At 46.3% G+C, this 12,759-nt stretch overlaps 1 protein-coding gene across 3 annotated transcripts in view; it reads right to left on the bottom strand.

The window, feature by feature from the left end:
- PCDH19 (protocadherin 19) overlaps positions 1-12,759 on the bottom strand; it is a 145,475-nt gene that overhangs the window by 64,978 nt on the left and 67,738 nt on the right. For all 3 annotated transcript variants that reach the window (XR_002098280.1, XM_019521367.1, XM_019521368.1), the window contains exon 3: positions 6,452-6,510. Coding sequence is in view for 2 of the 3 variants with exons in the window: in XM_019521367.1 (XP_019376912.1) it covers positions 6,452-6,510 (59 nt within the window). In the remaining variant the exon portion in view is untranslated. The remainder of the gene's footprint in view (positions 1-6,451; positions 6,511-12,759) is intronic.

The following is a 12,759-nucleotide window of genomic DNA, read 5'->3' as shown; positions in this document are numbered from 1 at the left end:
TAGCAGGGTCCAGAGAGGGTTTGGGGGGTGGGGAGGGAAAAAAAGTCAGAGAGGCTCTCCAAACCCGCCGAATTCTCCCAGACCCCCCAACCCCCTCCTCCCCCTGATGCCACCAAACTGCCTTTGATCCTACAAACCAGTCCCAAAGCCAGTTTTACCAGCTTTCACAGTGCCAAGAGCCTAACTGAAGTAAGCTGGGGTGAGGGGGAAGAACAAGTAAATTGGGAGGGCTTTCGGTTTTGTGGAAGAAAAAGGTTGGACGGATGGGGGCGTGGCTCACTCCCTCCGGGACTAGGGGCTATTTTTAGCTCCCTATCTCCTCCCCATCCCTAGTTAAAAAACGCCCCTTCCCAGCACACCAACTCTCCCTGACCCCTCCCCCCGCCTTACTTTGATTGGCTTCTGGCACCAGCAAAAGCCAGTAAAACTGGCACCGGAAACAGCTGGTGGGGTTGGGGGGCTTGAAGGTGCTGGCTGATCTGGTTGATTTGTCTGGGGGTAGGGGAAAGGGCCAGGAGCTAAAAGTCTGGTGCCAGCGGGGGTTGGAAAAGTGTAGCCCCTGGGCTGGGGCCAGCAGCTCAGCTTTCCCAACCCTGCAGCTGGGCTCAAAACGTGCACAGAAGTTCAGTTAGATTGGTCTCACCATACCCAAACTAATGTAGTGCAGCTCCGAAATATAGTTAACTTAAGCCAGGTCAGCCATTTTTAAACCAATCTGACCTACCTGGAATTTCTGTACAGTTTGCATTCAGATCAACCTAACCAGGGATCTAAGTGTAAGGTCCACACATGGGCCAACTAAATTAGATCAAGTGCCCATTTTTAGCTCAAGCCAACTCCCCCCAAACGTCTGTACCCACCCAAAGTGGAAAGGCAGGTTTGGGAGGCTGGTGTCTACTGCACTGGTAACTGAAGGAGAGTGACCATGGTAAACAGACTAGGGAAAGCCAAGATAATCAGGGAAAGCAGAGCATGCACTCAAAGCACTCATTGCCCATATGTCTTCAGTAGGTCTCCTTGGGGAAAAATGGGTGTTTGTTTCTTTTATTATTATGACTATAATTTATTTGTATTGTTGTGGCACATAGAGGCATCAGTTCCAGAACAGATTCTCATTGTGGGCCAGGTGCTATACAAATACAGAACAAACTAACAGCCCTGAGGAGATTAAGTCTTCCAGTGCACCATAGTGAGAGTGGTGAGAGGGCTTCTGTTACCACATCCCCCATTTCTAGAACAAGACAGTTTTCCCCTAGGCTCACTCTTCACAGGATCAGGCCCCAAGTAGGATAGGATCTCCCTCTCCTCAGGGGAGCAGGACTCTTCTATTAACACACCATATTAGAAGTAGAAAAAACCCTGCATAGATCAGGGAATCAAATTCTGCTGACTCACTGTGGACATTGCTGCTGATTAAATCTACCAAGACATATGAGAAGCAGGCACAACTCTGAGGGAACCAAGAGCAAAGACAGAGAGCTCCTGGGAACCCTTAAAAACTGCCAGAAAACCAAGGTTCTATTTCTGTGTCTCTTAAGCCAGGTAGGGGCCCAAGATTGACTGTACATGGATCACGACTAATAATTTGGGGTGCCTCCAGAATTTCTAACCATGGATTTATGGAGGCTATGGATTAATAAGGGTGACTGCTGCCAGGACTAATGAGATCTCACCTACCAGTTAAAGGAGAAGGCTGCCTGCACTTTGCAATGCTTACAGACTGTGTGTGAAGCAGATGAGGAACACCACCTGCTCCTAGGTTCAGTTTTGTCTTCCTGTGGGGTCTGTTCCCACAGGGCTTCTTACAGCTTCACTGCCTTCAACATGTATTGGAAGGGAACACACAACTTACTGCACGAAGTGCTAGAGGGGTGGACCAGCCTCAGAAAGATTTCCCAAGAATAGCTGTGAGGGTGAAATTCCTGTGACAAGTGACAAGCATCCCAGGGAGCTGAGGGATTAGAGATTTTCTTTTACAGCTTGAGGTTGGTTGCAACAAAAGGTCTTCTATAGTCCCTCAAATCCAGAAACTTGGAAGAGCAGTGAAATGATGTAAAACATGGAACCTTAAAACACCAGATTAAAGTCATACATAGAACATCTTGAAATGCATCTTCACATGTGGAGAACACCACAAGCAACAAGAAAAGGTGAAGCTGCTTCAGTGACATGGAAAATGAATTGGTTACTGCTGGAAAAGGTGATATAGATCAAAATGAAATGTGCAGACACTTCATCTACAGAGAAAGTGGCAACCTGGAAAAGGAGTGCATGCCTGAGCAGAAGAAAGAGGAGAATAAAAATCTAAGCAAGCTAGTACATGACAAGGATGAGAGGACTGACAAGAGAAGGCTGAGGGGGGACCTGGTGACTGTCTATAAACTCACTAGGGGGGACCAGAAGGGTTTGGGGGAGACGCTGTTTCCCCTAGCGCCCGCTGGCATAACAAGGAGTAATGGGCACAAGTTGATGGAGAGGAGGTATAGATTGGACATCTGCAAAAACTACTTCACAGTTAGGGCGGCTAGGAGCTGGAACCAACTTCCAAGGGAAGTGGTGCTGGCCCCTACCCTGGGGGTCTTTAAGAAGAGGCTGAATGCCTACCTGGCTGGACTCATTTGAGTCCCGTTTTTTGTTTTGGGGTTTTGTTGTTCTCCCGCCCTGGCGGGGGGTCGGGCTAGAAGATCTACTAGGTCCCTTCCGACCCTAAATCTATGAAACTATGACTCTCCAGCCCCCTGGGCCAACCAAATTTTGACCAAGGAGAAAAGGACATTATCCCCTCCATCTGATTGTTTTCCATTTGAATTACAATACTGCCTAAAAACCAACCAGGATTGGGGCCCCACTGTGCTTGGCACTGTACGGAGTGGGAGAGAGGGACCCTGCTCCATAAAGCTTACAGTCTATCTCCATAAGCCATTTGGATCTCTGTCAGGGCTAACTCCCTAGGAGGTTTTTTCACAATGTCCTTCAGGGTTGCTTTTCCAAAAAGCTAAGAAACAAGAGAATCGTATGGTCAGCTGGTGAACATCAACACTGGCTTTTTTTGGTGCTACACTGATTTACACCAGTTGATTATCTGGCCCTGATTTTAGAGCTAGCTTGGTTTTGTCTGAAATCATTTATTACTGGGAATGGCCTGTGCTTCAAAGCACTAAAGAATTACACATTTTCATTACTTTGCAAAGGCCTTTTGTGTCTCCACGGAAACCAAATAGACCACCTCCCATCCAACACTTTGCAGAAGCACAAAAGGGGGAAGCTGTAAAAATACATATAAATTGGTAAATCTTCAAACGTTACCTTTTAAATAAAGATGTCCCTGTTGAAGCCACTGACTTTGATTCCAGACAACATCATAGGATTTTAAATTAACAGCGGATTAATGTGTGTGTGCATGTGTGTGCGGGCACGCATATGCATGGGTGCACACAAGCATGAGAGAAGCATGAAAGAGGAGAGAAAAAGACAAAAAAGTAAAGGCATAAATGCAGTAATTAACATCACAGATATTGGGAGGTTCATATAGCAAAGTCAGAGAAGTTATAACATGTCCACAAAAGCAAAGGGTTTTTTGGATTAGAATTATGCCACTGTGTTTAAAAGATGATATGCCTATTCTCCGATATCTGTGCAGCATTTATGACATTCATTGTGCTTCAAATACAAGACAAGTAAAGGTGAAAGGGCAGGGAGAATATTGTTCTACAACGTGTTGCTGCTCCCATCATGCAGGCAATCTATGTTACAATGCATTTATCTTTCCTGCAGTGAAACAGACCATAATGCAACAACCACACAACGTGTTCCCACAGCTGCCACTTCTAAAGGATGGGCAGGTACCTGAGAATCATCAGTAACAGCGTTTCGCAAACAATACAGCATTGGAGTAAATAGTGTTGTGGGAGCTGGGAACGCTGCTTGCCTTTATGCGAGGTATGAAGAAAAGATTAATAGATCTGTTTTTCAGAAGGATGCCTGCAGACTATATTGTGAGGCATGACATGGGGTAGGCAACTCGCCTCTCTCCAGCAATCACATTACCACTTTTAAATATCACAAACAAGGCAAACAAATAGACCTCCCCTTCACTGGCTGAACCAAGACAATGACTTGTAACAACATCCTTAGTCCCTATATTTTTAAGACATAAGGGATTTTAGCCAGTGAGATAATTGGATTTCCTCTAGTACTAGAATCACATCTAAACAGTTCACGGCCCAGTTTTGCTCTCCATTACTCCTTTGCTGCCCCATTGACTTCAAAGGATTGCAAGCATAAAACTCAGAAGAATTTGAACCCTGATCTTTAAATTCTTCCTACTTAAACACCAAGATCCAGAGAAAGAAATTACTTCTTAGGCTGTGTGGGAGGGTGAAGGCACAGATGATGGAAGCACAGCCCTATTGCTCCATCTGTCATGACACATCTAAACATATTTTGCAATTGGGATGTAGTAAGTATATCTCTATAAAACACAGCTCCACAATGTGCAGGGAATGCAGCCTTCCTGCCTTGCATTGTGGCCACACTGCTATTTCTGCTGTCTCTCCAGCCTTTATAGCAGGGGTGGTGCTGACCCAGTGTGGTGTGGGGCGGGGGGACACCGCTGGTCCTATCCGGTTCCAGGCTGTCCACCTTGCACCCACAGGTGGGGGGTGCCATACAGAGCCAGTGGGCAGGGTCTCCTTGGAAACCAGCCCAGGATCTCCACCAGCAAGGCACACTCAGCCAGGCAGATGAGATGGGCCATGGGTGAGCAGGCACAGAGCAGCGTCCAGGAGTGGGACAGCCAGGCAGGGGCAGGGGCGGGCCCAAATCCCAGGGTGGTGACAGCACAGGGCCAGGGCCCAGGGCAGAGCTGCAATCCACTCCCCACATGTCCCTGCCCACAGAACCAGCATCTGTTGCAGGAATGTGAAGGGAATGGATCCTGGCTGTGCCCCACACATTGGTCCCATGCTGTTACCATCCCACAATCCCAACTCTGGCCCCAGCCCCCACCTATCCATCCCTCTCCTGGACGCCATTCCCCATACACCCAGCCACGGCCCCATCCCAACCACCGAGCTGAGCACGCCTTGACTACAGGTGTCCCCGGCCAATCTCCATGGATACCCTGCCCACCCACCATTCCATCCAGCATCCCCGGCAGTGTATGCAGGGCGGACCGGCAGTGGCAGCTGAGCATAGAGTGTGGCTGCTGGGCATAGCCTGTGGTTGCTGCACTTCCCCATCACATGCCTGGGGACTACAGGATCAGCTACATGTGCCACGGCTCAAACTGCCCCCATACCTGGACCGGGCAGGGCCAAGGGACTTGTCACAGGCCAGATAAAAATCCCTTGGCAGGCCAGATCCAGCCCATGGGCTGTATTTTGCCCACCCCTACTTTATAGCCTTGAAAGCAGAATGGGAGGGATGAACGCTTTTAGTCTTTTTCCAATAAACTAAATTCACCACTCAATTACTTCAACGCAACCCAGTCAAAGCAACAGGGGTTAAGCTGGTATAACAGAGATGTTCCTTTACTGGGCTCATTTCTTTTCTTAATGACAAATTCTAAGTATATCAGTGAGGACAGAATTTACCAATAGGTGAAATGCACCATTGCTAGAATTAAACTAGGTCAGGGGTCAGCAACCCCTGGCACGCATGCCAAGCATGGCATGCAAGGCCATTTTGCTCTGCACACCACTGCCAGCCCCAGCTCTAAACAGCTGCTGCCAGCTACAGACCCCAGGCTGCTCCCAGCAGGCAGCTGGGAGGCTGCAAGCCCTGCTGCAAGCAGACCAGGCTCCTTGGGCCAGCTGCAGCCAGGAGGCTGCAAACAGCTGTTCCAGGCTCCGGCATGTCAGCACTCTGGCACCTTCCAAGGTAGGCATTGTGGTTTTTTTGGCACTCCAGCCAAAAAACATTGCCTACCCTTGAACTAGGTTGATGATTTGGTTTTACCAATGGGAAGATTAAAAAGAAACAAACAAAAAAAAAAAAAAGACAGCAAAATGTTGGTTTTCCTTTAATATTCAAACTGAAAAACGGAACAAGTATCAAACCAAATGACCTGCCCCAAACACATTTGTTTTTCCCCCTGCCTCACATGGCAGGAAGCACTCCCCCATCCAGATCTATCATTTCATTCCTGTTCATTCAAATAAAATAAACTTTATGAATTTTAAAATTGTCAGAGTAACAGCATTTTGGCTTACATCACTGCTAGTTCCCAGTGTGAATGAGGCAAACAGAACAGAAAAGACTTTCCTTTATTAAAAAGAAAAAGCAAGAGTAATAGGATTTAATAGGAAGTAAATACTGTTAAAAAAAAAAAAAAAAATCAAATGATTATTCCTGCAATATTTTGCATTTAAAAAAAGGTGCATATAAGAAGGAGGGGAAGAACACTACATTTGGATTTTGTTATGAAGCACTTTCCAGCAAACCTACGTACCTTTTTATTAAATGGGCTCTGCTGTTAACGTAGTTGGAATCAAAAGAGTAGTTTTCAGTCTGAAAGGAGGAAAAGAAAAGGGAGATAGTTACAAGTGTGATTCATCTAAAAACTGGAACAGGCACATTTGCAGGGTGCATTGTATTCAGGACAAAGAGAACAGTAAATTCTGCACCTAAAACAAAGGCAGTCTGCACCCATCCCTGCAATCCTTACTCAGGTAAGGCTCCCACTGCAGCTAATGGGGGTTTAAACCACATATACAGGCTGGGACTCTTCTAGTGAACAATTCCTGGTAGCAGATCCAAATGGGCACTGCCCACCAAGCCATGTCCTTACTCAAAGCCTCAGCCTACGTGAGGGTTTCCTAGTCTTCAACAATAACTACATATTCCAGTGTCATGTAGCCTTGGGCAAATCACTAATTGCTCAGTTTTCAGAAACCAGCAACTTATGTCAAATGCCTCAGTTTTTAAGTGGCCAGATTAAGGCCCCTAATTTTCAGAAATGCTGAGCACACAACTACCATGGCAGTCATTTGAAGGTGGGCCTGCTCGGCACCCTGCCCTCACAAAACCCACCTGGGCACTCTACACCAGAGGTGCACAGAACTCCTGAAGATTTTTGACATTGTCCTTTCCATGCCTCAGTTCTCTTACCCATGAAACAGGAACGGGGGGGGGGGGACACCATGAGAAGGTCCGTGAGGGCCAAGTATAGACAGTCAAAAAGCCCAAGGGTGAATCAATTCAATCTTTGCAAGTTAGTCTATGCTGCATAGATTCAACCGATAAGCAAATGAACAGATGGCGGAATCACTTTTGATTCTGGCAATGCAACTACATGCCTGCAGTGGCCCAAGTCAGAACCCTGGAGACTAGAGCATGCCTCCCTGCTTAGCTGGAGCAGACAGCTTGGGCCAAGGCTAGCCTGAACACCCTGTGAGGGGGGCGTTGCAAGGGAGGGGCAGGGCATCCTGGGATGCTGGGAGACTGAGTTGAATCTGGAGGGGATCTGGGACAGAAGTTCAATAAACCAATTTAATCTAAATTGAATATTTTTGAGCCTACATCCACCCAGGCTTATCTTAAACCAGTTTCAGCCATTTTGACAGTGGTTTATGTGCACTGAATTTCTGTTGTGTTACAGATTTGAACCAGTTTCTGATCACTTATACTGGTTTATGTGTAATGTCTGTCCCTAGGTAAGGAGTTTATATAACACTATAACCATTATTAGAAATGTGTAAGGTAAGGAGAATGGGTTTTCCATACTTGTCCAATTACCCTGATGAAGCCCTGTAGCCTTACTCCAACTATATTCCCATTCAACTTCCCTGGGATTTGCACACACAAGGTTGGATTTACCCCATTTGAAGATGAGAAATACATCTGATGCATGCCTAAGCACTTGACAGGATAAGGCTTGCTGGTGACCACAGAATAATTTGCAGAAAAGAAACAATGTGACCACAGTCTGTTACAAAAACTAATTGCTTTCAATTCCCTGATGGACCCAGTTCTGTGTGTGTCAATTTGACTGAAAGTTCAAAAGTTATTTTTCTTATTAGTGTATAATTAACATGTTAAAATATTTATTGCATAGATATGTAAATGTCAGCAAGGTAATCCCCTCCTGGAGAATTTAAAGTGGGCACTCTGCTTTGTTTTAAATCATTTAATCAAACACCAGTTAGCAGAGATATCTGGCTTTATTTCTAATACAAAAGCAAGCAATGACTGGTACTGGAATGGAAGCAAAAGAAGGGGAGAAAATCATTGGGTATAAAACACGGTGCTTGCAACCAAACCCACTAACAAGGTCCATATGTAAAACATCATTTCACTTTGCATTAAAAATCCCACTCTTTCCAGGTTTTATAACAGCAGGTACAGAATAACCAGAACAAAAAAGGGGAAGTAGAGGAGAAGGCTTATTCTCACAGCTTATCGGGAAGAGGAATAACTTCCCAAGGAAAGCGAAGGAACCTGCATTGCTCGAGCTGTTTAAAACTTGAGCTGGACAAAAGATTCATAATGGGAAACAGTTTGTCATGAAGAGCAGGGGGACAGACAAGAGGCTCTTCTAGCTAGCCATCTCCACGCATGTCAACGCTTCTGTTAATTACAAGGTATCAGCTGATCCTAGAGTCTGTCCTTCACTTAAGAGAGAAGGGTAGTTGTGTTAGTCTGGAATCAGACAGAAGGCAGGATAGATTTGCATCCGTACAAACTGCATAAATCAAATGAATAGCATAAGCTTTCATTAGCAGACAGTTTACTTCATCAGATGCTGTGGAAAATCTAATCTAAAGGGAAATCTACCTTGCCTTCTGCCTGCACTTGAGACATTGAAAAGACTTGAGTCTCCTTCTTCCATACATGTATCTTTTTCCTTCTCTGTCCTTCTCCCTCCATTAATCAGGAAAGTCATAGACTGTAAGTGGCACCTAGGATCTGGTGTCATGCACTCTCCTTGCGCCACCCTCATGACAGCAGTATTCTACAGGTGCCCCTTGACCAGCTTTTGGCTTCATCCCATGCTCTCCACCTAGCAGTACACTACATACCACCTGTGGCAAGCCAGTAGGGGGCGCTCCTGTGTTGAGCCACCCACCTCACTGCGCCCAACCACCTTCCAGGCTCCAAGTGCCTCCCTAGGGGTGCCTTGCATCCGGTTGACCCCCTTCCTGGAGCACACTCGCTAGCCTGGGGGTAACATAAGCTGCCACCACCCCGAGAAGGGACTCTCTCGGCCCTGTGTCCTCGGGGAAACACAGGCCTAATAGTCCTATGGGTACTCAACCCAGTACAGGCACTTGGGGCACTTCCCCAAGTCGGGGGCCAAAAAGGAAAGTCTCCCTTAGTCCACAGACCTAAGGGGCCTCTTAGACATAATTTAGACCCACCCCTCAATAAGTCTTCTACACTGGTCACAAAGGAGAACTTTATTGATTACAGGGGTAGAGTGAAAATAGGGTACAGGATAGAGCGATCTCATAGAAATCCCATAGAGCAAAACAGTCTGGCTGAGGTAGCCTTTTGATCACGCATCTGAGTTACTGCCAGCTAGATATCTAACCAGATCTCGAGTAGCTTACTCACAAGCATCATCCAGAGGCTGTTGGAGATTCCCTCTGGAGGCAGGCCATTCCTCGCTCATGAGATTTGCAGGAGAGAGCCAGTTTCAGATGGTAAAGCTCCTCTCTGAGTCCCCTGCATGGCTGCTGCCACCCCCACCTCCTGGGTAGTCTTAACTTATATAGCCCCTGTGACCTCATTCACCTGGTCCAATGGAGGCCAGCACCTGTTGGCTGCCAGCCAACCAATTTGAAATGCATCACTAGTTGCCAGGCAGACTCTAGCCCACCAGGTAGAAGCCCCTCACCCAGGTAGCTGATACCAGTCACATAGGCAGAGGGAGCAGGTTTCCCCCCCTCCCTCAAGAATGTGTCCATCTCAGGTTACCTAAAGAGATAGGGTAAAGGTGTGTCTCCTCTGCTGGACCCATCCTAATCAAATTGTCACAGAGCCAAGATTTTGGGGAGAAACAAAGGTGACTTCCTGCCACACCACCCACATGGCAGAGAAAGTAATGGGGAGCAGCCATTAGGGGTGTGCGAATTAGGCAGTATTCAAATTGGATTTGGCCCAATTCAGGGAACAGTGATTCGATTCGCGGATTTGGATCACTGTCCCAATTTGATTCAGCCAAATCTGAATCTCAAGAATCGATTCTGATTCAGAGAATCAGAGATTCAGCCATAGACACAGCTTTATATATTTTTTCTATGTACCTCAAGGTACCAGGTACGGCTCATGAATGCTGAGATGGTGGGGCAGATGGAGTATCCCACGGGAGCATGGGGGGTCCTCCACATGCTCAGCAGCAGACCCAGAAGTGGGCCGGAAGTACTTTGAAGGTACATAGAAAAAAAACATATAAAACTGTGTCTACGGCTGAATCGTCAAATCTCTCCGAACTGATGTGGAGGCTTACAATGTGATTCAAAGAGATTAGTGAGTCTCCTGATTCAATTCAGATTCGGAGATTTGGCCACTGAGTTGGGCCAAATCTCCTCCAAATCAAATCAGTGACTGAAGCTTCACACCCCCCCCAGCAGCCATGATATGGGGAAGCAGCCAGACAGCATTAGGCATTACCAAGAGAGCTCTGTCAGTCCCCCAATCAGCACATGAAAACATGGGCACCAAATACTAGCAGACAGGTGGAATACCCTGATCGCTTAAGGATCAAAATTTGCTCTCAGTGCAATCCTTATGGGAGTCACACAGGCATATCCCAGCACAGGGGCTGGATCACCATACTATGCTATGCAGGTTTTCTGAAGGAGACTTCTAACATGGCAGTGCTATTCCTCCCTTTCCCCAGGCCATGCCCCATCCTTCACACAATCCCACATCTTGCCTGAGGCCTGAAGGGACCATCTTAATAATAAAGCAACCTAAAAGACAAAAATTACTGTCCCATAATAACAAGATTTCAACTTTCCTGAAGTTCAGCCTATTCAGCTGCAGCTCTATCCCCTTCCAATGTTTTCTCTCCTTCATGTTGTCCTATTTTTATTGCAATTATGAACATGGTAAAATAAACCTGCACATCTTTTAATGTCTCAATAAATGAAAAGAGCACAGTCTGTCATTAACATAATCATAGAGGCAAGAAGCACAGAATCGGGCAGCCAAAGCAGAGCTGAATGTGAAATCCAGCAGGGAGCCAGTGGAGGTTACACTGTCATACCAAAATAATAAAACAGAAGCAGCGTCGGTTAAATGTGACCTTTTCTGAAATACAGCACAATATCTAATTTAACAAACAGGAGCCTCCCAGTGAGAAACATGCTATCCTATGAAAGCTGGGGGAGTTGGCCTTACGCTCAGCACAGCTCAGTTATTACTTTCACATTGTAATTACTGCTGTACAGTCACGCAGGAGATTTACCGCACAAACTGCCAGTCCCTGCAGTTATTGCATCCTTGTTCCTGCAATATGACTTTGATTGTTAAAAGTGCTCTGTCTCTCTAAAGGAAACACACATGTTTATGTTTAAAATGCACTGAGCCAAAGTTTTACATTGCATAATATTTCTGACACCATGTTTACCCATCAATCCACATTAGATCTCCGACACTATCAATCCTGAAGCTTTCCCCTCAGGAGGAGGGAGGAGACCACATCCACAGAGACTGCTGTTGTGTTTGCCTCCACAAACCCACTTGAGATGGGGATGGAATCAGGGATGTGCGCAGCATAAGGAAAGATGTGGTTTGTAAAAAGGCTCTGACAGCAGCTGAGCGATGAAGGACAGGAAAAAATCAGAGACTGCTTTCAAGCAATCACTGTTATGATGGGACTGCATTCAATCATCCTACACTGTCTGATGCAGGATGGCTCAAACAAGTCCGGAGCTCTTCAGCTGGCCTGCTCCCACCTCTTCCACTCAGCTATAATGCCCAATTTACAACCTTGAGCTCTCACCTCCCTAAACTACTTTTACATGGAGAAAGAGAAAAAGTGGGTGGAACAGGGATTGTGTCCAGAGCTGCTGTTTGTTTGTGGAGATAGCTAAGGGAACAGCAGATGGAGGTTTTCTCCTAAACAGGAAGAGAGAAGTTGTGATGTACCCCAGGCAGAGCAATGATAAACAAGGAGATGGCAGAACTCTGAGAGCCATGAGAACTCTTATCCCCCCGCCCCCTCCCATGCATTAGCATGGCATAAACAGTAAACACCATGTTAGCAACTAAACCCAACTAATGGGACTGAAACTCTGCAAGCCAACAACCCCCGTGACTGTGGCTAAGGACAGACATTCAAGAAGCCTAAGCCTGAATTGATTCAATCTTTGCAGGTTAATCTAACCTGACTAGGCTGGTTTGAAACTCGACAGACATTCTCTCTGGGCTGAGAAAATTCAGGCACATGTCTGCAGTGGCTCAAGCTAGAAGCTGGGGGGCTAGAGCAGTCCTCCCTTCCACAGCACTTAGCTTTAAGACGTGCACTAGCTGCATTAACAAGATAGAGAAAAGTCAGAGAGTAAAAATACGTGTATTCCCATTTTACAGAGGAAGACATGAACCACAATATGACCGAGTCCAAATCTGCTTTTCTGAAGTCCAGGGTCCACAATCTGCTACTCTCCTTTCTTTCTTTTGTCAGAATCCTGAACTAAACCACCTCACAGCCATACTGTCCAAGTTGTCATTCATTTCTACATCCCCTACCAATTCTTCCCTGTTTGTGAGCAGTAGATCAAGAAGAGCATGGTCTCTCCAACACTTGCACCA

The sequence above is a fragment of the Gavialis gangeticus genome, unplaced genomic scaffold (assembly GCF_001723915.1).
Source record: "Gavialis gangeticus isolate Ggan-Ray unplaced genomic scaffold, GavGan_comp1, whole genome shotgun sequence".
Taxonomy (NCBI): Eukaryota; Metazoa; Chordata; order Crocodylia; family Gavialidae; genus Gavialis; species Gavialis gangeticus.
Note: the sequence above shows the minus strand (reverse complement) of the source record. Positions and strands in the feature narration are given on the sequence as shown.